The following is a 25,513-nucleotide window of genomic DNA, read 5'->3' as shown; positions in this document are numbered from 1 at the left end:
TATCCAAAACGTAACCTTTTTTTCAGTTAAAAATAGACGGAAGTAACGACCAACAAACAGCGAACCAATTCAGCGATATTAATTGAAAATTTAGCCGAGGTTGACAATTGACAGATACTTGCAGTTGTCACATTCCACGCATCACCGATCCAACTCTTAACAACTAAATAACCCTAAATTCATTAAAGTACAGTGTACTTTTACAGATAGCCATAAACGCCTCCTACTGACTGACGTTTACAGACGTATTATAAACGCAAATTAGAAAAAGTTTCATTTGACACGATTTGATTTGAACTTCTGGATAAATATATTTGTCTGGAGAGTTTATTTGCTACTTCACTTATGTGTTCATTCCATGTTAATTTTGAATCTATGACGACGCCCAGAAACTTTTCATGATTAGTTGCATCGTTGCATGTGAAAAATTACATTAAACATTTTTATTTCTTCGAAACTTTTCAAAAAACAAATAATATTTTTATACAGCAATGTTTAGAAAAATAGTGACTTTAAAAATAAGTAATGAAAAACATGTGTCACAATTTAAAATAAGAAAGTTAAATATCTCCCCACTTAAACTGCTTCTTTAAAAAATAAATATTATATGGCAGTTCATAGTCCCTTAAACGCCTTTTCATTTGATATATCGCTTATTGAAATTGGACAAGAAATAAAGTTGCTAGAGCATTTAAAAAAAAATTGGATCACCCTGTATATCATAGATGTCTTTGGTATTAGAGTTTGCCAGTTCTTGTGAAGTGGTTGGTCTTAGGAAAAAAGAATTTTTATTTGATGTGATAAATTTCTTTACAGATGTCATTGGAGATTTGTCATTTCCATCGGCTATGTGCTTAACTGACTCGCCAAAAAATTGTTGAAAACTATCTGCTGTCAGATGCGGCACAGTTTCATGGTAGTTTACTCAATTTAAGCTTTTAACTATTTTCCATATTGTTGACGATTTGTTGTTGGAATTTTCTATTAAATTGCTGTAGTAGTTTTTCTTTGCCTGGTTGATGCTTGCTTTATATGCAATCCTGAGTTTGTTATACAGATTTTTAGTTTGTGGAGAACCTGTTCATTTTCTAACGACATCTAACGCTTCAAGTACCTTTCGTTTTCATTCAAGTTCTTCGCCAAACCACCACTGATTTTCAGTATTATTATTAATATTCACGAACCCCCAGTCCACCCAATCGAGGTTTTCGCAGAAATGTTTTATGTTATTTGTTGTCATTTGTCTTGTCCAAATTACACAATCCACTTTGATTTTTTCAATGTATTGCATGTCGAGAAAGATCGCATAGTGATCGGAAAGATGAGGATCTAAGACATCTACGTCTACTTTGTTGTAAATGCTGGTGATTATGTTGTCTATGCATGATGAAGATGTCGTATTGTCCTTGACATTGAGATGTAAAGCATAACTATTAAGTAAGTCTATGAAGGAATTCTTCTGTCTTTGTTGGTGTCAATATTGAAATCGCCCGTAATGATAACATTTTTATTTTTATTGTGTATGTATAATAATGCTCATGAATCATGATGATCTGGCTACAAAAGTAAAATTTCTCAGTTCCCTAGACGAAGAATTATAAATTATTGTAGGTTATGTCCGTAGAGTTGTCTGACCGGAGCTTGTGATGCGATGAATTCACCAATTTGACAATAAGAGATGTCGAGTTTTTATGGCCCAATTTCAAGTTAGCGATGCAAACTGCAGTTGTAGCGCAAATATTTCCAATTCTCTTGCAACCGAATTTACAACCCAATTTCAAGTTCAAACTGCGCGCGGAGCAGTGGAGTTGCAAACTTTGCTCTCGATCACGTGACAACTGTCATCAATTTTGCGGTGCGCGAATGAAATTTGAAAATTTAAAGCAAAACGAAGAAATATAATGGAAAATGAAGCGTAAGTACTAAATGTTTTTAATTTATTTTTGCGCGATTGTACTCTATTTGGTTGTTTACCACGTCTGTTTTCAAGATGGTAAGCTCTGTTTACTCGTTGCTAACGATAAACTCGATGGTAAGTAATTTTTGGTGTTCTAGAACGGTAAGTAAAGTTTATTCAAAATTAATCGATTATTATAATAATTTTTATGTAGACAGAAGTTGAAGCCAAGATGTGGGGGCACTTTCTTGAAACTCATAAAGCTCTTGTAGTCGGCTTTCCTTGGCGCTGCAATGAAAAAGCATTAGCAAACTTGTCGCGACATTGGCATTGTCAAAATTTTCATACCCCGCATTTTCCTTGTCTTCTTGATTAGGTACACATTGAGGTTGTTGGTTTCGAAAATAATTCTTCATTTATGTAGACAGAAGTTGAAGACAAGATGTTAGCACTTTCTGTAAACTCACACGGCTCTTGTAGTCAGCTTTCCTTGCTGCTGCAACGAAATAGCATTAGCAAACTTGCCGCGACATTGGCATTGTCAAAATTTTCATACCCCGCATTTTCCTTGTCTTCCTGATTACACATTGAGATCGTTGGTTTCGGAAATTCTTCATTTATGTAGACGGAAGTTGAAGACAAGATGTTAGCACTATCTGGAAACTCGCACGGCTCTTGTAGTCGGCCTACCTTGCCGCTGCAATGAAATAATTTTGTTAACAGACTTGCCGTGACATTAGAATTGTCAAAATGTTCATACCCCGGATTTTCCTTGTCTTCTTGAATACATATTGAGTTCGCTGGTTTCGAAAATTCTTGATTTATGTAGACAGAAGTTGAAGACAAGATGTTAGCACTTTCTGGAAACTCACATGGCTCTTGTGGTCGGCATTCCTTGCCGCTGTAATGAAATAATATTAGCGAACTTGCCGCGACATTAGTATTATCAAAATTTTCATACCCCAAATTTTCCTTGTCTTCATAATTACACGTTGAGGTCGTTAGTTTCAAAAATTCTTTATTTGTGACGCACCCCACATTCAAAGTTTCTTCTATAATATCCACTTCGTTTTCGGAATCACTAATATCACTCATTTTACTGCTTGTTTTTCAACACAACTGGCGATATTTGCGCACAAAAACTGCAATGGCGGTAGTTGTTTGCAGATTGCCTTAGAAACGCGATACAAAAATCGACATTGTGGCAACACGATGTGAAGGGCGTCGTATCGCATTGCATTCTAGTTAGGAATGTTTTGTAATAAATATTCAATCGCGCAAAAAATCTCATAAGCATGACGAACGTTAATGACAATGTACGGATCTCAGACAATATTGGAGTCGTCGCAAGCTCCTCCTCCAAACAATTGTCTTCGATCCGTGCATTGTCATTACCGTTCTTTATACTTAATATACTATTATCGCAGATGTGTAAAACGACACATTTTAGGGTTAAGAAAAGGTCAAAAAAATTTAGAGTTGAAGAAACGGCTGTGCTTGTCAAAGAAGTCGAGAAGCGAGGGCCTCTATTGTTTGATCCTCTCAAGGGACCGAATTTAACCCAATTCCACCGGGACAGAGGATGGCAGCAGGTGGTAGACGCTGTCAACGCTAGGGCTCCCACAGTACGGACGGCAGCAGAATTGCGGAATAAATTTAAGGACCCGAAGACAAGGACCAAACATAGAGTCAACGCGATTAAGCGAGAGGGTCGAAAAACTGGGGGCTGTCAAAACGAAGCCAATACACCCCTTTCTGCTGTCGATGCCAAACTTGCCCAATTTATTGGTACCAATAGCATTGAGGGGATTGCTGGTGGAGTTCACCCCTTCAGGCGTCAAGGGTCACATAAGTAATATTTTTTGTACTTCTTATCATTCTATTTACAGTAATCAATCCCGGTCCTTCGACAAGCACCGCTCACATTCCAGATGTGATAATAACGGGCCTTCAAATAAATTTATATTTAGAGCAACCTATGGAAATTCAATTGTTTGCAACATTTTTCCAACGTAGAAAATGACACAAGAAACGTCTGACATTTTAACGAAATAAAATTGGGTTAGAAAATGTTTTTAATTTTTGTAGTGCATTCTCCCTATTCCCCCTCCATGAAATATGACAATATGAAATTGGGAAAAAGCTTACTATGTAACCTGTGTAACTCCGGAGAATAATTAGTTACCTACAAAAATTAAAATTAAAATTACTTTACACTGTTAACAGAATTAGAATGTCGCCTATGCCTACTCTAAATATATATTTATTTGAAAGCCCGATATTTGGTATGAATGCAATTGATATTTTCAGTTTCAGATATTTTTTCACTGTTTTTCCACTCGTTTTTGCTAATGCTAATAAAGTATTATTATTATATTTTTTATGTAGCACAATTAAATAATAGTACTGAATATAATTTAGAGCCCATTCACGAAAGGTCACCCCTTGTGGATCTTCCGTCCTCATCCCTTAACCCCGTCAATACAAATGAAGGTATGTACATTTTGAACTTGAACCACGTTTTATTGATACACAAAAAATTAAATCACCAATAACATTCTGTCATCAACAGATTCTTTATAAACATACGAAAAACAATTTGGAATAGCTGACTTCCATATCCCCACCACATTAATGACAGTTCTCAGCTATTAGGATAAACAAACCGGTTTTGTAGTGAGTTCTAGTAGGGAAGTGCCAAAGGTTTGATACCGCGCTTCGCGATTAAGTCCCGATTTTGTAAATATTGTACATAAATGTAAATAAAGAACACGTAGGTTAAGTTAGTTAAGTTAGATAAGTTAGGTTAAGTTTGTAAATATAGATAAGTTTCTTTCTGTTGTGAGCCGGCCGGAGCGAGGTGTTGTCGACGAGGAGACCTGTCCTATAGTTCGCGCGCGCGGCTGTTCCGCAGGCTTTATAGGCACAGGTGTTCTCTCGGCTGCGCCACCAAAGTTCCGGCCGGACCAATCAGGAGCCGTCCTTGGCGCCTCGGCCCTCAGCCGAGCGCATTTTTGTGAACGTTACTCCGGATCAGATCGTGAAGGAGGCTATAGTAAAATCTCTGAATCTTTTCGAGCCTTTTATTACCGAGAGGTCCCTGCGTTGGCACTATCGCCCAACCACCTCCCGCTTCGCAAAAAACCTGACATCGTCTTCTTCGACAAACCGAGGGGTCCCTGTGCTGGCATAATCGACCAGCCACCCCTCATACCAGCCGCCGTCAACAAGGGGTCCCTGCGCTGGCACCATCGTCCAGCCACCCCTCGTCTGACCGCTCCAGCTCATCACCGTCGTCGCTCCTAGACGCTCGGTGGCCCCGAGTGGATTCCATCGTCCCGTGGCGCTTCGCCCCCTTGGATCTTCGCCCCTTGGCGCCCCGCCACTTGGCACTCCGCCCCGGTGACGAGGACGTCCCCCCGTAACAGGTTTAAAGTTTGTATCGGGCTTCGCTGAATAAAAAGTAAGTATATTCGAAAAAATTGTAATGTCAAAAAGTGTAATTAGTGTGTGTACACCAAAGATATGGAGTTGTGCACTTGTCAACTACAAATTTGTTCTCATGTGTAGTGCCTTCCTTTTGTGAAGTTGTTGGCTGTGCCAAGAACGCTATCGAAACCATGATAAAAGTACCACAAAATACCTTCAGAAAGGGATCCAAAAACAAAGATCGGAACGACGACAAGCTTGGATTCAAGCATTACATCGAAAGGACTTGACAGATGTTAAGTTAAAGTATCTTAAAATTTGTTCTGATCATTTTATAACTGTAAGTCCAGAAATCTCGTCTGTTATCAGGCCGGGATTGTTCAGAACACAGGTTTACAACATAACCTTGCCGGTTTGTTTATCCTAATAGCTGATTCTGTCATAAAAGGGTTGGGGATATGGAACTGATCTATTAACAAAAATATTATGAACATAAAAAAATATATATATAAATCTGTTTAAAAATCATAACATTAGAACTTTTTGTTTATTGGCCAGATCCCAATCCTGTAAGGAGTCCTGTAGCACCTCCATCTGCTACACCAATCTTAAAACCACCCCCCACTTCCCAGACGAGGCAAAAAAAGGACGATCGAGGCGGTTATAAAAGAAGTTGAGGAAACGACATCCTTGCAGAGAGAAACCAACCAAATCTTAGGAGAGTTGGTTTCTGAAATGCGACAAATGCGGGTTTCGACGAATTAATAAATTTTAAAAAAATTACAATTATTTCAATAAGGCATAGAACTGAAAAGAAAAAAATTAGATATAAATAAAGTTAATTAAAAATACTGTTTTATTATTTTAATAGTTAAGGGTGTTGTTACGTTTTAAAAAATTCCTGATCACACCAAATTGAATAGTCCCCGACAACTCTTTGGGGAAAGCGCTCTCGCGTTCGAAAAGGAAAATTTTTGCAGGATTAAAGAGGTACGCGAGTTTCGTAGAGCGGGTGAAGGTTGGTGCGGTCAAATAGGGGTGTCGTTTCCGGTGCAGTTCCAGTCAGGTAGGAACCACCCCGCTCGTCACCGACGGATATAAGAGACCCCGCCGCCAAGAGGTTCCCTTGTGGGACAAATCGCTCGCTGCGGATCGAAATCACTCTCCCCTTTCGGCCTAGTAAGAAATTTAGCCCAACATTTTCTCCCCTTTCGGGTGCAAGCGGTACCTCATGTTAAAACGCACGTGTACGCGTACAGGTCGACGGAAAACGACCGGTAGCAACTCCACCCCCACGACGAATCTCTACCAGGTCGCCAGAAATCACACGATTAACCAACTACGTGGTCCCCTTGCCGATTCAAGTCCTCCCTCATCGTCGGAGCAGAACCTACTACTACTACTACTACTACTAATCAACTACTTTTTTTCCACGGTCTTATCTCAGCGATACCCGCGATAAGACCGATCAGTCGGAGTTCTTTTGCCGTCTTTCGCCATTTTTTTTTTGTTTAAGAATTAATTACATATTGGTTTGAAAACTCATCATTACAATTAATTTATATTTTCGATTGTCATTAAATCTTACATCATTGTACATCACGTAATTTTTGTAAGTCAATATTTTTAATTGTTTAAATTTTGTTGTAAACATCAATAATTTAACTTCATTATAGCGAGGTCTTGGATAAGTTTGTATCATTCACCCTCTCATTCGGTTTGCGTTCCAGCGGTGCCGTCTTCTGTCAATTCCCGGTCACGATGCTAACGCCTAAATCGTTATTTTATTCAGTCATTGGGCTGGGGTAAAAATAAATAATGTAACATGGGGGCTCAACCAGGATTGGTTTTTCTGAGGTGTTAGCTCGTGGCCGTTGGAGGACGATCGGCGGCTGGAGCGCCAACCCAGAGGTGAGACATTGTTGAGGGTGACCTTACTCATTCACTCTGTTATAGGTTTGGTGGGTGTTGTCATCTCTGGAGGGGCACACACAGGAACGGCGTCTGTTCCGGTGGTTTTGACCTCGACAGGCTCGGCTGAGAGGAGAACGGGTTTGGACCTGCAGGAGAAGGCCTCGACTTCGAGGAGGGTAAATACATGTGGTGGTGAGTTGCCTGCTGCCAATCGCGTATTTTTGGGTTTTCGTCGTTGTGTTTGTTCAGTTTGGAAAAAAAAAACGTGTAAGGGTCATGGAGATCGCCATCACCCCAGAGTTATTGTTGCGGGACGAGTTAGTACATGAATTAGTAGTACGGGGTACGGTCGTGTCCGCCGAGGACCCGCTGGAAGGATTGATTAATAACCTGAGGTACTACTTGTCGGGAATTAGTGCCATTTCGTTCGTTCCCATTTCGTGCGTTACTGAAAATATTCCCGATTCGGGCGTCGTCCCAAGTCTTTACCTGCGGCGAGTGCCGTTTCGTGCGTTGGTCCGCTGACAATGCGGGATACGCTCATGTACGGAATACCCACCCAATATTTTTAATCCAAGACATTATTTATATTGGGTGTTTTTTTTTTAATTTCACCTTGTACTAGGCCTTGAACAGTCGTGAACGCACCACTCGTATAAAACGTAAGATTGAAACAGCTGATCCATGATCCGTAACCAGTAGGTACAATGCGTTCACAATCGGCACTTCAACGCCTACTATGGGGTGAAAAAAAAAACGCCGGATCCATATACCGATATACCTACATACTCGTATTTACTATGTTTCGCTGTCAAATAATGTTATCCAAAACTCTTCAAGTTGGGATTGATTTCGTTCACTCGACTATAGAATTAGCATAGAATAAGGTACACTTAACACTTAGCCTTGTAAAGGCTTTATGACAAACTTCTATTTATTTTATACCTACCTATCTGAGTGCATTTAAGACCAAAATAAATGTGTTTTTCACTTTTCACATTAGACGTGAAGAGATTTTAGAATAACTTTTCCCTCAGCCAGTACCTGTTCAGGTACAGATTTAAATTGGACCCTTTTAGTACCATTGCAGAGAAAGTCCTATAAAGGACGACGCACGAACTGGCACTACCCAATTTCTTTGCGCCCGAAACGGCACTAAAACAGATGGGAACCCAAAAACGCACGAAACAGGAACGCACGAAATGGGAAAAGACGACTTGTCGGCCGGGCGAGAGGGGATCATGTTCGACGTCAAGGTGAATCTAGATTCGGACCGGGAGTTGACCAGATGCAAGGAGATCGTGGGGGACATCCACGCGTTATTCTCTAGGGTTTGGGACGAGATCGCGTTGCGGACCGCATCCTCCAAGTTAGCACAGTTACGGGGACGGTTAGGCCGGATAACGACCGAACAGGGGGTGCAGACCGAGGACAAAGAGAAACTGTGCGCCGAACTAGATCGCGGAATCGAAGCAGTAAATTCTCGCGCCCGCTTTCTTTCGGTTGCCTCGAATGACTCGACGAGAGCCAGCACGTCAGGTTTTCCGGGTGTTACCTCCACGCCGGGCATCGATCAAAATTTCGGTTCTACGCCGAGTAGGACTCAGACGAACTGGTCGCACGTCATGGGGAGTTGGGGGGTTACATTCGCCGGTGATAGAAACAACGAATTGGCCGTCTTCGACTTCTTGACGCATATCAAAGAAAAATGCGCCACTCACGACATCTCACACGATGACCTCTTGAGACACGTTAAGTTACTCCTCAAGGACGAAGCCCTGGTATGGTACCGAATGGTAGAGAGTCGGGTATCTTCCTGGACCGAGTTGTGCGAGCGCTTTAAGGAGGAATTCCTCCCCATCGGCTATTCGGAGACCGCGCGCGATAAACTCCTGAATTATCGACAAACCGAAGGCCAAACGATCGGCATGTTCTTGGCTCATTTTGTGCAACTCGAGGGCTACCTCCCTCAACCGTTAGCCTTCGCGGACAAATTGACGGCGATACGTCGCAACATTTTGCCCTACTATCAGGACCGGCTTTGGGACAAGCGAGTGAACTCACTCGACGAACTTTATCAGTTGTGTCGCGAGCTGGACGCCACGAAGTTCAACATCGATCGCCACAGAACAACACAGGCCGTTAACTCACGAAGTAGCCGCGCCAGCGAACAGGAAAAACCGAATCCCAAAAACGAACCCCAGACCAATCGGGGACCCCGCTGCTTTCGGTGCAGAAAACAAGGCCACCTCGCCAAGAATTGCTCATCGGTTCAGACCATAAGTTTCGATTGCGAGAAACCAGGATACACGAGAACTACCTGTCCAGACTGTAAACGTAATCAGGGAAACGGAAAGGGAGGTCAACATTAGTCGGTCGCGATTTGGCCTCCAAGATCGAGTCGACCAAAGCAACGCTAGACTATCTCTTCTCGCTTTCCAGGGAGAACGAGTGTCCCAAACTGTCTGTTTCTGTACTTGGCTGCGAATTTGTCGCTTTGTTGGACTCCGGCGCCAGTCGGGTGTTCGTTGGACAGGTCGGTTGGCGGAAACTCGAAGAGTTAGGTTTCAAATTGCGACGGACGTCGGTAGAGCACTCTAGCGTTGAACTCGAACGTGGGAGTTCGCGGATTCATTAATGAAAGGACAAGACCGACCGCTCATCGGGAACATCGTCAACAAATTCAATCTCACTCCGTACCAGAATCGAGTACTGGAGTCGTGCGTGAGGGGTTATTTCGACAAGACGCGAGATTCTCGTAGATTAAACTCGAGAGGACGGACGTACGAGTGTGGTAGAAGTGGACGCGGTAGAGGAACGCGCCCAAAAATTCCCTTATTAATTTTTTAATTTAATTTACCCGATTTGACATGTGTTACGGCACAAAATTTTGACTTAGACTCGGTTTCACAATCGCAGGATTGAGTTAAGGCAGACACGTCACCGTCTTGCCATTTGTTTTCGTTGGTGGTGTGCGAGTCCCACCCAAAGTCACTTTCACTCGGAGCGGAGGCCCCCCCAGAGGCCGAAAAGTCCCAGCATTTGGCGTAAGGCCGGGCCGAGACGTCACGCGCGATAGAGGGTGGACCTGGTCAGTATTGTTAGGTCTCCAATGTTTGTGATGGCCCACGAAAAAGTGGCGGTGTCGGCGTAGTCCTTTCCAGGGGGTTAGGTCACTCTTCGCCGTCGGTCCTATGGGCACTGGACCAGACTGGGCGCGCGACATCTCGACTCGATATATTTTGTTTGTAGAGTCAGATAGCGGGTGGAAGGGTGTCACGGGGGATGTCTCGGTTTGGTGCGACCGGTCGGAGACGACAGCGTTCGCTCAAGGGTCGGTCCTGCGTTTTCCGGCGATCTTTGAGGTTCGCGGGGTCCTTTCGTCGGGGCGTCGGAGGTCATTAAGGACGACGACCGACCACGACGCGTCGTCAACATCCATTCGCGAGGAGCTCGTCGTCTGGACCGACGGTACCACCGGCGGAAGCGGTACCACCGTTTCCGAGCGGCCCCACTTGTGTCGTTCCGGCCCCCTCGTCACCCGGAATTCTGATTTAAGCGGCTGCGGCTATACGGCAGAAAAGGGAAGGGTTTTCTTTTATTTTCGGGTTTTCAATTTTGTTTGCGTCCGATCCTTCAGATCAATGTTAATCTGACGGAACTATATCCCGTTGAGTCGAGTCTGAAGACCCGGAGCTTCACTCCAAAAATTCACGATCGACCAGACGTGAAAAATTGTTTCATCGCCTGTTGGAGGCTGTGTGCCCCTACAGACAACATTCGCAACTCCAAATCACGGCGAGTCAATCAAATAAAAAAATTTGGCTTCACTCAATTTTTATTTTTTTTAGGGGGAGTCGCGTGTTACGTTTTAAAAAATTCCTGATCACACCAAATTGAATAGTCCGCGCAAACCCAAGCATTTCCCCCGACAACTGTTTGCACTGCCAAGATGTCAACTTTGCGTGTCACCTTACACTAAAATTCTGCGGGTGATTGATGAATGTGTCCCATTACTTAAGAATGGAGTTTCTAAATATCCACCATGGTTCAGCAAGAGTACTATTAACAGCATCGTGAGGAAAGGAAGAGCTTGGAAATCATATAAAAAGACCAAGTTACAAATGTATAAAGATCAAGCCAAACGTATCCAGAATGAAATTACGAAAAATATTCGTGCTGAATACAATGAATTTATTCGGTCTATATAATAATTAAATTCTACTATCTTCTGCTCAAGGCATCGTCGATGGATTTGCAGATTACTTTAAGAGTGTGTTTGTCTCCAATGGTGAGGATAGTGATGTGGGTGGCAGTGACTCGATGTGTGATACCACGCTATTCCGTGATGTATTGCATCTTTTTTCAGTAAATGTACCGGATTTAAGGATGGCTTGTAAGAACCTAAAGCCGAGTTTTACTATGGGTAGTGATCAAATTCCATCGTTTTTAGTCAAGGATTGTCTTAATTGCTTTGAAGATGCATTATGTTTTATAATGAACCTTATTGTAGAGACTGGTGTATATCCTGCCCTGTGGCGTTGTTCTAAAATTTGCCCAGTTTTCAACTCTGGGAATAAATCCATTGTATCTAATTACAGACCCATAGCTATAATTCCGAATTTTGCTAAATTATTTGAACGTATTATTGCTTCACATTTGTATAGTCACGTAGCCAAGTTTATACCAGCACATGGCTTTGTTAAGGGTCGTTCCACAGTTACTAATCTTGCAGTTTTCACTCAACGTATTTCTGGTGCACTAGAAGCCAAGAGTCAAGTGGACGTAGTGTTTACTGACTTCAGTAAAGCTTTTGACCAGGTGCAGCACAGAATAGTTCTGGATAAACTTAAAAATGTTGGTGTTTGCGATGGAGTTATGAGATTGTTTTCTTCAATGCTAACAAATAGATGGCAGAATGTTGAATATAAAGGAGTTAAATCATATATGTATGAAGTGACTAGCGGCGCTAATCAGGGCTCTAACTTGGGTCCTATTTTGTTTTTAATATTTGTAAGTGATTTATCTAAATACATATCCTCGGAAGTCTTGATGTATGCCAACGACTTGAAGTTAATGAAGGTTGTCAAATGCATTGATGATTGTCTGTCCTTACAATTGAATTTAGATGCTCTTTGTGACTGGTGTGATGGGAATATGCTGAACCTAAACATAAAAAAATGTGAAGCAATGTCTTTCTCTAGGATACGGTCATGTATAGAGTATCCATATAGTATTAACGGCGTTGTATTGAATAGGTGTCACAATAAAAAAAGACTTGGGTGTTGTTTTTGACCGGGAACTAAATTTTATTAAACATTATGGACACATATCTTCAAAATGTTACAAGATGTTAGAATTTATAATTAGGAACACTTACTGCTTATTCACAATGGACATGATACATGCAGTGGATATACTATTTATTTTTACGTAACTTATGAGAAGTGACCTCAGTGAACATTATTGTTGTGTACAAAAAGGCATGGAGAGTCAGATTCAAGTTATATGGACACATAAATTATTTTCCAATTGCCCAAATTTACAAATTATTCTTAGGTATCTCTTATGTACAGTGGCGGCCATTAATTTGGAAACACCAAGATTTTTCTATTGTAAATTGTTTGTCAATTTGACAATGTTATTGACATATCAATTTCGGCTGCGACAGTCTGTTGAATGCGCTCAACGATGACATGAGTGACATGAGTTCATGAGATAACGCTTACACTATCAAATATTAGAAATATCCAGTAAACTAGATTAGGCCGGTGTTTCCAAATTAATGGCCGCCAGTGTATTTCTTATTTCTTATGTCCATTGTGAATAAGCACTAAGATTAATTTTGGATTAAGGTTTAATTTGTAATTAACACAATGTTACCGCTTTTCAACCTATGATTAACAAAAAAGTTTATGTTTACTCTTGATTAACTTAATCATACGATTTCTATGAATTAATCGGAATTTGATGATTAACGTCAGAAGTGACATTGCCGATTTATTGAAAATTTTAGATTAAAACAATCAGCAAAGAATAATGATTGATTACACAGGTCTGCACTGATTTCAATGTTTGCATAAAATTGACAGTTTTTGAACAATTTCGACCCCCTGATTACGAAAATGATTTTGGTTTTGCGCTATCACGTCTAGTTTTTTACAAATCGTTTTTTCTTAAAATTGAAATGTTCACCTAAAATGAATGAATTATTTCAAAATTTCGATATTGTAATATCGGACAACAATATGGATATTCGAAATTTCCTTGTTTTATTTGCGAGTGGGACTGCCGGGCACGAGACAAGCATTGGACTCAAAAGAAGTGGCCTTTAAGAACTAGACTTGTACCGGGAAGCAATAATAAAAAATAATTTATTTGTATCCTAAAAAAGTAGTATTAGGTACCACCAATGCATATCAAACTCTGTTTGATGAAGCAATTTGTAAAGCCTCTTGATAAAAATGGACAATGTTTCAAGTATTAATGTACAAAGTTACCAGAGCTCTCCAATGCCAAATTAAAAGAGGTTAGGACCTCAAATAAGGTCTTTGTACAAAGGTAATGATTTTCAAAATTCTATGAATGTTGTTGAAAGGAATGCCTGGACGGCATTTAAGAACGTCGTAGAAAAACTGCTTGGAAATCACAAAGATGAAGACTACGAAAATATTGTAAGAATCATGTTTAAAAATTTTCACATTTTGGGATGTAATATGAGTTTGAAAGTGAATTTCCTCTTTTCGCACTTAAATCTTTTTCCTAAAAATCTTGATGCTGTCAGCGAGGAACAAGGGGAACGTCTTGACCAAGATATAAAACAAATGGAGAGGTGATATCAAGGAAGATGGAGCCTATCAATGATGGTAGACTTTTGCTGGATGTTACAGCGCGATGTACCCAAAAAAAACATGTAGCAGACAATCAATTAAAAGAAGTTTCCTCACAAAGCGTCAAAGATGCCATTCTCATAAGGAATAAAAAATTTAGTTAGATTATTAACCAAGAATTATTATAAACATCTTAATTTCCTAAATAAATTGCTTAATTTTTTTTTGTTAATTGTGAAAAAACCTGACGTGATACAAAAAAATGAATTGTATTTCTGTAATCAGGGCTCCAATGTTATACAAAATCAGTTATCAAAATCAAAACATCGCTTAAAAAGTTTTGTTTTGCAGGCCTGTGTTATCTTTATGGCATTAAGGGCCGATTTCATAATCAGAATTAATCCTCCATTAATATTTAATGGTAGGTACCATTAAATTAAAAAGTGATTTCATATTTTTTTTTAATGTACCATTAGGAGTTAATGTTTCATTAACGTTAATGCCACAATTTTGACCCATTAAAAATTTAATTCTACAATTAACCTCATGTTTGTCAAAAAATGTTTTTTAAATCATAAAAATGAATGCGATTAATACAAGTATGTAAGTTCATCTTCGCTTAGAATGAAAATGATATCTGGTTTGTACGGAGACTAAAAATGTCTAGTTAAAGAAAAAACTACATACCTAGAAATTTTCGACGAATTAATTTTTTTTTCAACGGTTTCGAATTAATAAATATACTTTTTATATTCTACTTGGGGGCAGATTCAGGATCGAATTAGACCTGCTACAAAAAGGTAAATTACAGACCCTGTTTATTTTTATTCAGAGAAACGAAGTTTTACTTTATACGAGTACCTATACGTATTATAGAGGAGGAAGCCTAAAATCAGTTACTCAGTTGTTCTTGGCCCTTAGATTTTATGCAAGTGGAAGTATGCAATGATCGGTTTCGGATTTTGCCGGTGTCTCAACATCTTCTGCATGTCGGATAAAAGAAACAGTATCTGAAGCTATTGCTTCTCTACGTCCAAATTACGTTAACAAGTATGAGAATATTGAAGAAATGCACAGAAGTGCTGAAAAAAAAGATGTACCAAATAGCAAGAGTTCCACGTGTTATTGGTGCAATAGATTGTATTTTACTCAAAAAAAATATAAATCTATAATAAAAATCTTCTATCTCAGACAGAAGCAACAGTTCTTCGTCTTTCCAGAAATTATTACCACGGCTACGTTTTGTTTTCTTACTTTTGTCCTCCATTTTATTAAATAGACAGGGTATTTCCCGAGTGAGCCCGTTAAAATAAAAAATGCAAAAATGCCGGACATTTTTAATTTCAGTACCCAGTTTTTTCGGTAATGTAGTGTGGGTTGCATTTTTAATTCCGTCAGGCTCATTATCACTCGCGAAATACCCTGTATACGCTCCAATACTTTACTTTTTGAATGTCAAATGTACGAGACGTCAAAACTAGGAATACCAACCTAGCATTATTTTCATCTAATTGTCCATTAGTTAATGTACGTTAAAAACTGCATTATGAAATCATTTTGATTTAAAGGAAGTTTTAATGTTCCCATTAAATTAATGTCTACATTAACTAATGTTCCATTTGCATAAAATTTATGAAATCGGCCCTAATACTTAAAGTAGCGATGAGGAGCTATGGAGGCCAAAAACTATTCGTTTCAGGCCCAATCACTTCGAAGAATGGGACCAAAAAGATTTTTTTTGTCGTTTTCGTTTGTCTTCGCGAACAGTAGAAAGATTGTTAGAAAAAATGGAAGAAGCTATTTCCTATCCAACTAACCGATGAGTGTTATGGAGTAGTCTGTATCAAATTCAGGTGTTACCAGCAAAATCTTTGTTTCGGAAATGACTGTCTATCGCCTCAAAATTAGTTGCTTTTGAGTCTGCGATTTTATGCAACAGGATCATTCGTGGCTGGAGAGTTTTGTGGTACACACAAATCTACAGCCAGTGAAACTGTTTTGTGCTTTTTATTTTTTTCAATTTTCAACAATATGCTTGTTTTGTGCTACTAGGCTCACAAGCAATTGCTCTTCCTCTTCAGAGAAATTGCCAGATCGCATAATTGAATTACTCACACTTGTACACGCCATGCTAACTACAAAATGATCCTTCATTTTGATAAATCCTACATGTTTAATACATTTACTTATCCAAGAAATGGTTTTTAACTGAAATTACCATGAACCAACAAAATTACAAATTTGAAGTTGTCACAAATCACAAATCGCCAAGTTGTCAGATTTGACAGAAAAGCATCAGAAAAGTTAATACCAACGTAACAAACTTTCGATTCATTTTTAGTTAGTTAATCATAATTGAATTTTGGTTTGAAAAACACTATCCATGATTAATTTGAAATTAATCAAGAAGTAACGATTAGCTAATTAAAATGTTAATCATCGATTGAAACACCCGCCCTAAGAGTTTTAAAACTATTGATTGTCTTAAACTATTATTCTATGCTTTCATTCGATCTCACTTTGAATACGCTTGTGTGGTATGGAACCCTAGATATCAAACTCATGTTTGTTCCATTGAGTCCATACAAAGGAAATTTTTAAAGTATTTGTACCTTGTTAAATTTGGTGCTTATCCAGTTAGGGGTTATGCCTACACATGTTTAATCAATGAATTTCAGCTGGAACCCTTGTATGTCAGGCGACAGATTGCATCTGTTTTGTATTTACACAGAATCGTGCATTGCAAGATTGATTGTTCGGAACTTGTAGAAATGTTAAAGTTTATAATCCCAAAATTGGGAATTCGTTATAGTGCTACATTCTGGAATCAACTTTCAAGCACTAATTACCATCAAAATTCACCTATTATTGCTATGTGTACGTTGTATAACCAGTTGCAGCTATTTGCTGATATATTTGAAAATCATGCTGGTACATTCCATCGTCGAATATCTGAAGCATTGTCTTTGTTGAATTAGATGTAGTTGGTGTATTTGCTGGTTATGTTGGGAATTTATTTAATTTTTCTCTATTATATTATTTTCTAGGTTGTTTTTTTTTACCTTTTCCGTGGGTAAAGAGGGTGAAGGTTGGTGCGGTCAAATAGGGGTGTCGTTTCCGGTGCAGTTCCAGCCAGGTAGGAACCACTCCGCTCGTCACGGACGGATATAAGAGACCGCGCCGCCAAGAGGTTCCCTTGTGGGACAAATCGCTCGCTGCGGATCGAAATCACTCTCCCCTTTCGGCCTGATAAGATATTAACCCCAACATTTTCTCCGCTTTCGAGTGCAAGCGGTACCTCAAGTTAAAACGCACGTGTACGGGTACAGGTCGACGGAAAACGATCGGTAGCAGCTCCACCCCCACGACGAATCTCCACCAGGTCGCCAGAAATCACACGATTAACCAACTACCTGGTCCCCTTGCCGATTCAAGTCCTCCTTCATCGTCGGAGCAGAACCTGTAGGAGGAAGGTTACTCAGTCTAAGAGACGTACTCTGGAGCAACCCCGTCCTGTCGTCCTCGCTGCCTCTGGAAGGACAGCACTCGCCACCAGATAATCAACTATTTTTTTTTCCACGGTCTTATGTCGGCGAGGTCTCGACCCGCGATAAGACCGATCAGTCGGAGTTCTTTTGCCGTCTTTCGCCATTTTTTTTTTTTTGTATATGAATTAATTACATATTGGTTTGAAAACTCATCATTACAATTAATTTATATTTTCGATTGTCATTAAATTTTACATCATTGTACATCACGTCATTTTTGTAAGTCAATATTTTTAATTGTTTAAATTTTGTTGTGAACATCAATAATTTAACTTCATTATAGCGAGGTCTTGGGTAAGTTTGTATCATTCACCCTCTCCTTCGGTTTGCGTTCCAGCGGTGCCGTCTTCTGTCAATTCCCGGTCACGACGCCAACGCCTAAATCGTTATTTTATTCAGTCATTGGGCTGGGGTAAAAATAAATAACCTAACAGTGCCCATCACGCAACGAAAATATCTATTTCGTAACTATACAACCAACCATACAACACCTCCTGACAGTTTTACGACAGGCAATACCATGCAGTGCTAATAATGAGGGGATTAGTATTTGTTACCCCCTAGTGTGAAGAGGAGCACTTCGCCTAAAGGAGACTACCTGCTACCCGCTGCCCTGTTTCTAAATCCCCAGCCGCTTTACGAAATTTTCGTCGGAATTCCCCAGAGTATGATTTAAATATACAGTCAGTTTTTTTTAAGACTGGCCATAGGGTTTTACATGCTAATTTTTCAACCCCTCAACCCCCTATTAACTATTGTCCTCATGAAAATATTCAACCCAGTTTTGTAGTAAAGTTGTGAGATATGATAATGTATTGAAACAATTTCAATTTAATAACTAGAAGCAAGGAATAAGCTAGCAAAAAGAGGTTTTTTGAATTCCGTTTGCTTCAATTTTAAATTTTCAGTAGGCTAAAATTTCACCAGACATTTGTAATTTTGATATGTAATTGATTGTGTAATTGCTTAACTGCCTCTGGAGGCCATTTTGAACATTTCATTTAATTTTTATTGAAGTAAAGAAACTTGTTATAACATAAATAATGAATCTATCGTTATGTAAAATATTAATGTTCAGACTATTTTTTGCAAATAAGATTTTGTTTGTAAATTGTCTATTACAACCATTTAGGTATTACAAAATGAAGTAAATAATTAGATAATATTATTGTTTAATCTAAAAACAGCGCTAGGCTTTGTAATTTTCACAAAAATAAAAGTTAACAGGGGGTTGAAAAATTAGCATGTAAAATCCTATGGCCAGTCTTAAAAAAACTCACTGTATTTATTATTATCGTTAAAAATGGTGCAGTACCGTAGAAGGATATGGAGGGAGCACTCTTCAAAAAAGTGGTTACGACCACGCTTTTCTGTAGACCTAATAAAAGGTCTCCAGATGAGCCGAGCGAAACCGAAGTTAACGCAGATATTTCATCTTTTCAGTGGCGTCCTTTTAACTTTTTTTCTGGGGACAATTTTTGTAGGAATTGTAGGAAGACGACCGTAAATATTTAGTTCAAAATAAAAACAGATCTGAGTTATACAACTGAAAAAATACAAAGACAAGTCACCAACCGGTTCACGTATAAAAAACTAAATCTCAGTAAAATGACGGAACACCGACGCCTATGAAGCATCTAATGCCCAACGACCCTCGTCACGAAATTTCACGAAGTACTGGCGGTCACTTTAAAAGGCGTCATAAAAGGTCTCCGCACAGGTCTCGCGACGTGCCGCTGCGTTTACGTTGCCAGCATAGTGCTCCCTCCATATCCCTCTACGTGCAGTACTCTAATCCGGAGTTAACAGATATGGTGCTCATCTACGGGGAAACTTTATCAAATGCTGATACAACCAGGCGTTTGTATGTAGGTTCATGAAGAAATTTCCCGCTCGCCAAGTTCCCTGCCCACGTACCTTTGTGAATGCTGTCCAGCATTTAAGGTTTTTATCTTCTTTCGCTTTTAAAGTACTGTGTTTTCAATTTGGTTGTAGGTCGTAAAATTTTATGGTACTTTAAGTTAAAGATCTTGCGGGGCTTATAAATCCTAGTTTACCACTAGTAGGTAATATTTTAAGCAGGGTTGTATTGTACATTTGGTATATTTGCATTGTACGGCAAACGGCACGCGCCGCTACCCAACCTTTTCAAACCCAACCATTGTGCCCGTTAATCGCTCATAATATCCAATAAAATTTTACGACCTACAACCAAATTGAAATTACAATACGCACGGAGACACTAGCGGGTACTAGAATTTACGATAAAACTAATTAAAACTTTATCTGGGTTTAGAAAGATTTTTCGAAAAAATGGTAAATAGAAAAGTAATTTGTTTTAATGAGTTCTATCACCGTTTAAATTTTCTTAACGCATTTCAATAACATACTGTATATCCCTGTTCCAAGATGGTCTATCGCATTCTAAATTTCGAAACGTTTGGGTATAGGATAACTGTAATGATTAAAAAATGAAGGCAATATCAAACAGTGGAACGACGTCCAGGTTCCTGGGGACGTCGAATTTCTACATGTGATCAAGACAAACAACTTTTAAATGTGACACGAAACAGTCCTTTTACTACAGCTATTGCAGCAGTGAGTATCAGTAATTTCCCGGGCTCCGTTAGAACATCCGCCGTCGTCTGCGGAATAGTGAACTTCGAAACCACGCAGCTGCTAGGTCCTCGGCAAAAGAATGCAAAAGTTGGATTTGCTTTAGAGCACCTAGCAAAAGATAATGCTTTTTTGAGCAGAGTTGTGTTCTCAGACGAAAAGGTCTTCGAGTCGTCGCGTAATGGTCCTCTTAAGATTTATAGACCACGAAACAGCCGATATGAACGCAATGTTGAATCGACAGAACAATCCGGTCGCTTTTCTATTAACGTATGAGGGTGAACTTCTGCTGTTAGTTCTGGGGTAATGCTCCATGTGGAAGAGTAGCTGAACTCTAGCGTTTACATTAGGATCCTGGAAAATGTAATGCGCCCTTCAGTGACTAGGGTTTATCCAAATCAAAACTTTATCTTTCACCAGGACAACTGCGGTATGCATACGTCTCATTCCTCAGGACCACATCAGAAATCTATGCCTTTCCACTGTAGCATATCAAAATGCCACTATTCTTTTGGCCGGTGTAGGAGGCCCAAGAGATCCTACTATTGCTCGCGGGAAAATTACATCGCTGCTCAAACACCTGGAGCTAGCAAGAAAAAGCACGACGTTACATGACGATGCGAGGCGCCCACCGTGCCGTAACCTTTTTCGGGACGCTCATTTCGAGATCATTCAGTTTTGTTTGGTTGTTTCGTCAGTCAGTTCATTTTTTGTTTATCGTTTCAGCATTAAATTTTTTTGTTTATCGTTTCACTTTCAGTTTCACTTTCGGTTTTCTTTTGAGTTTTCATTTCAGAGTCACTGTGCCAGCCATTTCGGGGCGGCTGGAACAACACGCGTTGGCCCTAAAATTTCGAGTTGAGGTGGCTTCACGCCTCTAGGCTGTCTAGCTGCGGCCTATCTTTTTATCGTTCTCTTTTTTTCTTCTTTCTCCTTTCCTTTTCCTTCAATTCCTCTCTTCTTCTTCACAACTCGGGTAACCGTACGGCAAAGTCAGTTCCGATTCCCTTTTGTTCCCGTGACTTGCCGGAACGTTATCTTCTTCTCTTCTTTTCCCCAACCTTCTTCCTTTTGTTCTTGTGTGTCCAACCTTCGAGATCCTGCGGAAAATGGCCGTTACCATCTATCGTGAGATACGCGCGGGCTCACCGACTCTTTACCGCAACAACATCCGTGAATTTCCCGGTCGGTGAAAACCAATGTAAACAAACCGGTGCCATGATCATCCGTCTGTCATTTTAGAGCGCACGTATAGAACCGCCGGAAATGGTCATTTAGATGCGCTGTTCGTGCAATCATCGGGACGCCTTATTGCAGCGGAAAATAAGGTCCAGTATTTCGTATTGCGCACTCCTAGATACGGGGGTATCAAAAAACACCTATCGTGAGCGGAAATCGAGGACTCGTTTATTTAAATTTTCCGACGAAATTAAAAATTGAGCACTTGTCCCGGCAACTGGACAAGACAACACCAGCTCCAAAAAGTTGCCTGGCGCCCATTTTGAACCCAGGCGCCCATTTTGAACCCACACCCTTTGCCCCGAAAAACCCCCTGAGAGCCCGGTGCTGTCCCTGGCCCATTTTGGGTCACACCATGCCCAATAGGCTAAGAAAAGTTTTAGAAGCAAATGGGGCAATTACAAAATACTACACTCACAGGCAGAAAAAGCGGAACACCATTATTATTTAAAAATCTATCGTCGCGGTATGTGGTTGCTCTTTTTCAATTGGTCTTTTGAAACCTTCTAACAGCTCGGTGACGACTAGCAAGAGGAGCCTCAATAGCATTAGCTGCATAACGGAAACAACAACAGTCTTCAACCAAAGCTACTGCTCTGGCAATATTTACACCAGCTACAGACATTTTTTTACGTTCTGCACTTAAATTCGAAGTTAACAACAATAAAAAATTACAAAAGTTATAAAAATCTAACCAGGTTGCTTGATTATTATAAAAATGGTAAATTTAAGAAAAGAAGGTTTTTAAGCAAAAAATTTGTTTTTATGCGAAATTGCTAATAAAATAGCTTATGCTAATGTTCAAGGTTATGTTTGCTATCATCGCCTCCTGGTCAAAATAAGTACATCAAAATAGGTATTATGGGAATAATTTGTTGTTGACTAATTAGTGTTCCGTTTTTTTTGCCGGTGAGTGTAGTTTCTTTTGCATGTGTCTAATACCCACTTAGTACTCATATGTACGAGGTGTTTTTTTTAAATTTGGTGTCAACTTGGCGTTGAAGAGTCGATTGTGAATGCACTATACAGATAACGGATCACGGATTAGATGTTTAAATCTTACGCTTTTACACGAGCGGTGCGTTTCCAATCGACTCTCCAACGCCAATTTCGACGCCAAATCTTAAAAAACACCCTTGATAATATTATGTGTGCTTGACTTGTTGCAGGAAATGAGGAAGCGCGTTTTCATCCAAGTCAGTCAGCGTCAAAATGACAAGCATTGCAATAGCAGAAAGTGAGGTTACGAATAAGTAAGGGCCGCTTTACATCTCATGTCAATGGAATGACAAGTGACTGCCAAAATTCCGTGGCCGGACCTGTACGGAGTATAAGCTACCATTAAAAAACATATAGGGCCGAATTCACCAACGCCAGTTAAAGTTAACAATAGGTTAAAATGTTTCACTACTTTAGTTACCTATTGTTATAACAATGTTTCCGTATATTTTAACCTACAGTTAACTTTAACTGGCGTTGGTGAATCCGGCCCATAGTTGTTTTTAATGACAATGCTGTCAGTGTCATTTTTAACATGTTTTAGCAGATTGTACACACAAATTGATAACCAGCATTTAGGCAGGGTAAAGTCACTTTATCTCTCAAAGTAGCGCAATTGGTAAAGACAATGTGTTAGACAGAGAAAAGACTATCAGGAATCACAATGGCGGAGTGACAGTTCCCAGACGCTTGTCAATTGCCATTTGTTAGTTGTCACTGGTGGAATTTCTCGTTTTTGTCAGGTTTTTATCGCCTTTCGTAAACATCCAAGATTCCACGTGAATAATTTAACTGCACCTTTGATTTTTATATACGTTTACTGGTGTGTTGCATACTGTGTGTTGTTGTTTGTGGTGTTGGATGAACTCTGAAGGGGCTAGATACTAAACAGTAAAAATGACTGGATGTTGTGTACCACATTGCAAAAATAGATCCGAAAACGGCTTTCGGTTATTTAGATTGCCACAAGGTAAAAATTAACAATTTATTGTATTCAGATTAAATGGTCACATATTACGATTTCATTTTTTTAAGGTCAAAATGATGTTAATAGAAGAGCATCTTGGCTGAAAAGTATTGGAAGATCCGATCTAAAACCGATGTCTATGATTTGTGAAGTAAGTATAGGATTTTTTGTTGTATGTTGTGGTATATGACAAAATTGAATTGTTACAGGTTCATTTTTCAGAACAACAATTTGAAAGAAATAGGAGTGACAATCGAAGATTATTATGTCGTGATGCAGTTCCTGATTTGAAAATGACTGCCACTCAAAACAGTATTTATCCTGATGGTGATGTAGAAAAGCCAGGATGCTCCTCTGACACAAAGAAGAGAAAGTATGAAGAGATTGATGAATCTAGTGTTACAGTTGAATTATTGGCAGAACATGCGCATAATGGTAAGAAATTTCAATTAGAATATAAATAAGTTCTAAATATGTGTGCAATTTTGTTAATTTTAGATAATAGTGAGTTACAAGATGGTGAAGATGTGGGTGATTTATCTCATGACAATATTGAGACAGAAATATCAGAATTACTTGCAAATAACGACCTTCATCAGCAATCTCAGAATTATATTGAAGAGTTAAAACGCGCTCTAAGAAAAGTTGGGAAAAAATGTAGCATGTATAAACGAAAATATGAGCAGAAAGAGGAAAGACTGGCACAAGTATTCAACCACGATCAGTTACAGTTTTTAAAAACAGGCTCACATCGAGGAACGAAATGGAGCGAAGAAACTGTAACAAAAGCTATAAAATTATATCTAGCTTGTGGTGAAAAAGGATATACGGAATTGCGGGAACAAAATCTCCCATATCCAAGTATTCGTACAATACAGCATCGTCTTCACAACTTGAAATTTGAAGAAGGTATTCTCCAAGATATTTTTAATTTAATGAAACTAAAAGTACGTATAAGAACACCGTTGCTAACATATCTGATAACCTTTTTGGTAAACATGGCTTTGAGTCAATGAAAAATTTGTGTTTTTAAAAATGATTCATGGTGTTTGAAATTTTTTCCAACTTCACCTTAAGATTTCTTTTACTTTCAGATAGCGTCATTCCAGCCTCAGGAGAAGCATGCCTGCTTACTTATTGATGAAATGGCAATTAAACCAGGCCTTGTCTATGACAGTTCAACCTCGAAAACTTTGGGTCAACCCACAATCAATGGCTCTGCAGGAAAATGTGATGATTTGGCCACGCATGGATTAGTATTTATGCTGGCAGGCGTAACCAGTAGGTGGAAGCAAACGGTGGCTTACGAATTCACAGGAAATTCCATATCTTCTCAAGATTTATTACAAAAAAACATGGCGATTATCACAAAAGCACATGAAATTGGACTTTCAATTCGTGTCGTCATTTCCGATATGGGTCCACAAAATAGAGGGTTTTGGAGGTTGCTAAACGTAGTGGCCGGTAAACACAGCGAAGTTAAGAATTATACATTGCACCCTTATATTCCTGAAGAAAAATTATTAGTAATGCCTGACCCGGTACACATTTTTAAAAACGTCGCCGGTGCGTTGACGAATGGACACAAGTTTTTCCTGGCTGAAGAACTTCCTGAAGAATTTCAGTTGCCGTCAACAGAAATTTCATTGGATCCGATTAAAAGAGTTATGCAACTGAACAAAGATGATGTAATTAAGTTATGTCCCCGTCTGAAGGAAAATGTGATTAACCCAAACCATTTTGAAAAAATGAATACTGCTTTAAGTGTTGCTTTATTAAACCATGATGTTGCGGCAGCAATTCTGTATTATGTGGGTACTAAGAGGTTAGAAGCAAAACATCAGACGACGGCATGGTTTATTATTATGCATAAATGGTTCAAATTAATGAGTAGTAGATGCCAAAAGCTAGCTTTCGCATATGCCAATCAAGAGGAATATGAAAATACAATACGATTTTTCCATTATTTTATAAATATAATCAGAAATACCACACTAAGTGACAAGGCTTGGAAACCTTTTCAGACAGGACTCCTTTTGGCTACACAAACGGCACTGGATCTACAAGAAATATA

At 39.4% G+C, this 25,513-nt stretch overlaps 1 protein-coding gene and 1 long non-coding RNA gene across 2 annotated transcripts; one reads left to right on the top strand and one right to left on the bottom strand.

Annotated features, from left to right (window-relative positions):
• Nucleotides 1–2,464: 2,464 nt before the first annotated feature.
• Nucleotides 2,465–3,267, bottom strand: LOC138133224 (uncharacterized). Its single transcript, XR_011160288.1, has 3 exons — nucleotides 2,859–3,267; nucleotides 2,658–2,798; nucleotides 2,465–2,594 (listed from the first exon to the last, which is right to left on the bottom strand). It is a non-coding gene; the product is annotated as an uncharacterized lncRNA (long non-coding RNA).
• Nucleotides 3,268–23,147: 19,880 nt separating this feature from the next.
• On the top strand, nucleotides 23,148–24,908 carry LOC138141413 (uncharacterized). Its single transcript, XM_069062119.1, has 5 exons — nucleotides 23,148–23,442; nucleotides 23,508–23,590; nucleotides 23,649–23,874; nucleotides 23,938–24,348; nucleotides 24,534–24,908. Exons 1-5 carry the CDS (start codon nucleotides 23,370–23,372, stop codon nucleotides 24,578–24,580), a joined length of 840 nt encoding a protein of 279 aa, XP_068918220.1. The 5' UTR covers nucleotides 23,148–23,369; the 3' UTR covers nucleotides 24,581–24,908.
• The last annotated feature ends 605 nt before the right edge of the window (nucleotides 24,909–25,513 follow it).

Source organism: Tenebrio molitor, chromosome 1 (genome assembly GCF_963966145.1).
Source record: "Tenebrio molitor chromosome 1, icTenMoli1.1, whole genome shotgun sequence".
In the NCBI taxonomy this organism is placed as follows: Eukaryota; Metazoa; Arthropoda; class Insecta; order Coleoptera; family Tenebrionidae; genus Tenebrio; species Tenebrio molitor.
This window is presented reverse-complemented; position numbering and strand designations above follow the sequence as displayed.

Coding starts and splice junctions, on each gene's coding strand:
- LOC138141413 (XM_069062119.1), top strand. CDS start 23,370: ATGACTGGATGTTGTGTACCACATTGCAAAAATAGATCCGAAAACGGC. Junction 23,591..23,648: donor CGATGTCTATGATTTGTGAA/GTAAGTATAGGA, acceptor GAATTGTTACAG/GTTCATTTTTCAGAACAACA. Junction 23,875..23,937: donor GGCAGAACATGCGCATAATG/GTAAGAAATTTC, acceptor TGTTAATTTTAG/ATAATAGTGAGTTACAAGAT.